Source organism: Balearica regulorum, chromosome 1 (assembly GCF_011004875.1).
Source record: "Balearica regulorum gibbericeps isolate bBalReg1 chromosome 1, bBalReg1.pri, whole genome shotgun sequence".
In the NCBI taxonomy this organism is placed as follows: domain Eukaryota; kingdom Metazoa; phylum Chordata; class Aves; order Gruiformes; family Gruidae; genus Balearica; species Balearica regulorum.
Genome location: NC_046184.1, coordinates 115,111,561 through 115,114,720, shown reverse-complemented (window position 1 = coordinate 115,114,720; position 3,160 = coordinate 115,111,561). Strand labels below are relative to the sequence as shown.

Sequence of the window (3,160 nt, the reverse complement as noted above, 5' to 3'; positions counted from 1 at the left end):
GCAGCTGGTGGAGTAAAGCTTTGATGTTGATTGGAATACTTGACTTTCCTGTACCTGTCTAATATCATGATTATGCTTTTGTATTTGATCAAAATGAGGAATCTACATTAAAGAGCTACACCAAGTACCTTCTAGCTTGATTTAAAGAAAAAAAAAAAATCAGATGCTTTCCTAGGGCTGTAACACTTAGAAAGTAAGTCCCACTCCAAGTTTAGTTTTTGTCATAAGAACAACTGTAACGACCTATTTTACATAATGTTTTAAAAGATGGGAGTTCAGATTTTCTATACTAAATTTCAACATAGTTGCAATCTTGCAGTCAAGAGATTATTAGCCCTGCAATTACATACCTTTAATTGAATCTCTGACACTTACTTAATTATAGCATCACTACAGACACACTATGAGAAGCAGTAAAATCAACTATGACACACCCCTCCTAGTTTCCCATTGGCTGGGAACTTGTTATGCTTGATGGGTAGGCGCTGTAGTCAGAGGGGATTTCAAAGCAAATAAATAGCAGGTCCTTCTAGCCAGTCAGAAATGGATTTCCATGTGTCTGAACCTCAGACTGGAGTGAGCTGCTTTTAAAAAAAAACCCAACAACTTGCTGTATGAGGAGACTACTGGAGAAAATATTCCCTCTCATACTTTATATTTCTTCTATGAAAAAGTGATTTTGGAAGACTTTCTAGGCCACCTTGCTTGAGGTGTCTTCTGCAGAAGAAGCATGGCTTGCTGTGTGTTACAAATCACTGGTCTAATATTTGGAGGTGTCGGCATGGTCGGGACTTTGGCAGCCACAGTTATGCCGCAGTGGAGAGTTTCTGCCTACATTGATGGCAACATCGTGGTGTTCGAGACCATCTGGGAAGGACTGTGGATGGACTGCGTCAGTCAGCTGGGCATCAGGCTGCAGTGCAAATTCTATGACTCTGTCCTGGCTCTCCCTCCACCCTTGGAGGCATTCAGAGCCCTCATGTGCATTGCAGTGATCCTGTCAATCATTTCCTTTTTGTTGGCCATTGTTGGTGTGAAGTACACTCACAGGACCAAGGAGGATCCCCAGGGCATCAGTATCTTCATACTGGGAGCTGGAGTTGCCTTTCTCCTGACGGGCACCCTCGTTCTGATCCCCGTGTCCTGGACTGGAGGTAGCATCATTCGTGACTTCTATGATCCGAAAGTTCCTATGCCACTGAAACGAGAACTAGGAGCTGCTCTCTATGTGGGCTGGGTGAGCACTGCACTTCTCATTGCTGCAGGAGCAATGTACTGTGGCTTCTGGTGCTGGGCTGATGCATCCTCAAAATCCAGGCTTTCCCGTCACAGGTTGCGCAAACCTGACTTTGCAGGAGGGCCGTCCCTAAGCGTGCATGCCTATGTGTAGTTGCTACATGTGATCTTTCTGCTTAGCATGTTGATATGTACTGATTGACTTCAGTGTCTAATTAAACTCGGAGTCTGTAACGGAGGAACAGTTTTGTTCATTTGCTATTTACTGTCAACATATATATCTGCTATCTAACATGCTTACAAATGTTATTACATGGGCATTATGTTAGAGCACAGTCAGAAGAAAAAAACTCACCATTTTTTGGGAATGAAGAATGGCATGGGAACAGCAGCAGCCAGGAGTCTCTCAGAGAAGACGAACAGCATACGGTTGCACTGGAAGGAAGGCAGTTGCTGTGCAATAGCACCACTGCTCTCCCCTAAACCCGTGATGTGCAAAGGGAGCAGTGCATTTTACTCCAAGGTAAAGTCTTCATAAGGCCTGCTCTAGGACAGTGGTGAGAAGCATGGAGTAGGCAGCATGGTTGAAGCAGCTGCTGAATGAACGGAGAAGCCTCCAGTGATCTAATTTCCAATGCTGGCATACAAATGTTCATGCTCTCCCATCAGAGGTCTCTGTGATTGACTATGGATTTCATAGGTACTTGTGGAATTGATGTATCCTTCTTATCTCTTCTGCAGGGCACAGAATCCAGCTCATTATCAGTATCCAGATAATACAATTTTTAATCACTTCACCAGACTTTGCCACGAATGCATTAGCTTTCCGTTGCTTGCTACCTCTTGTCTTTTATGGCTGTTCTTGTTCTATAGGTATTACCTACTTTTATAGAAAATACAGGGCAGACCATCTGTCTTTATGTACTTAAAGCACTGTGCTAATGTCAAGTATAATTAAACAAGACGGGCAATGTAAATGTGTAATCCCCACTTGCCTGTTGGAGGATCAAGAGTCCCTGCCTACACCTTCCATCACACCCACAAAAGCCAAGCCATAATTTTGTTCTGACTGCTTTGTGTTCACAATTCTTATTTTAAAATGTCGACTGAGTAGCCTGATGCCTACCTGTCCATTGTGATGAATTCAACAATATTTGCAGTTGTGCATTTTTTTTCCATGCCTGAAAACTTGGAACCTGCTTTTGACAGTGTGCTTGTCACAACGTTGAGAAGTGACCAAAGAAGGTCCAGTTGAAAGCAGTTTTTCTGATTCTTCACAATATAGCACAATTTCATTGATAATTTCATGACACAGGTACTCAGTTTGATCCTTTTCTGTGTCTATGACTGGTATCTGAGAAAAGGGTGTAATGACTTTTTGAGTTGAGCAGAGCAATGCCTCTATATATTCATCTGACTGTTCAATTTGAAGCAGAACATGGAAAGCTGCATTTAATTAAAGAACCCTTTTATTAACTTGACTTCAGATGAACCTAAATGAAACAGCGCCATTGAACAGAGATATTCATTACATATATTAGCTAATGTGCATTTACATTTAAGACAACCAGCTCAGATCTTTCAGAGGGAATTTTCTAGTCACCAGAAAACAGGTTTAATGTTTGATCATCACTTAAGCAGTCAAATCAGTGCTTATTAATCCAGATGAGCTTTAAAAAGAACACTTGTAAGTAGGTTTTCTGGTACTAAACCATATTTTTTTTGTGTTGTCTTATAGCTGCTGAGGCCTGTCACAGCAGCTGTCATGGGTCAGACAGCTCATTTCAGTGGAGTCATTCTGTTGACTTTGGAAATAATTTATACCACCCTGAGGACCTATTATTTTATTGTATTTATGTCCTATAATACATATTTTGTTCAATAAGTAACTATATGGTGAGTAAGCCAGAATTGCACTTTTTGG

General features: G+C 41.4%; 1 protein-coding gene across 1 annotated transcript; it reads left to right on the top strand.

Annotated features, from left to right (window-relative positions):
- The first annotated feature begins 718 nt into the window (after positions 1-718).
- LOC104639794 (claudin-8-like) lies at positions 719-1,390 on the top strand. The gene has a single exon (XM_010307955.2). The coding sequence runs from the start codon at positions 731-733 to the stop codon at positions 1,388-1,390; it is 660 nt and encodes a 219-aa protein (XP_010306257.2). The 5' UTR covers positions 719-730.
- Positions 1,391-3,160: the final 1,770 nt, after the last annotated feature.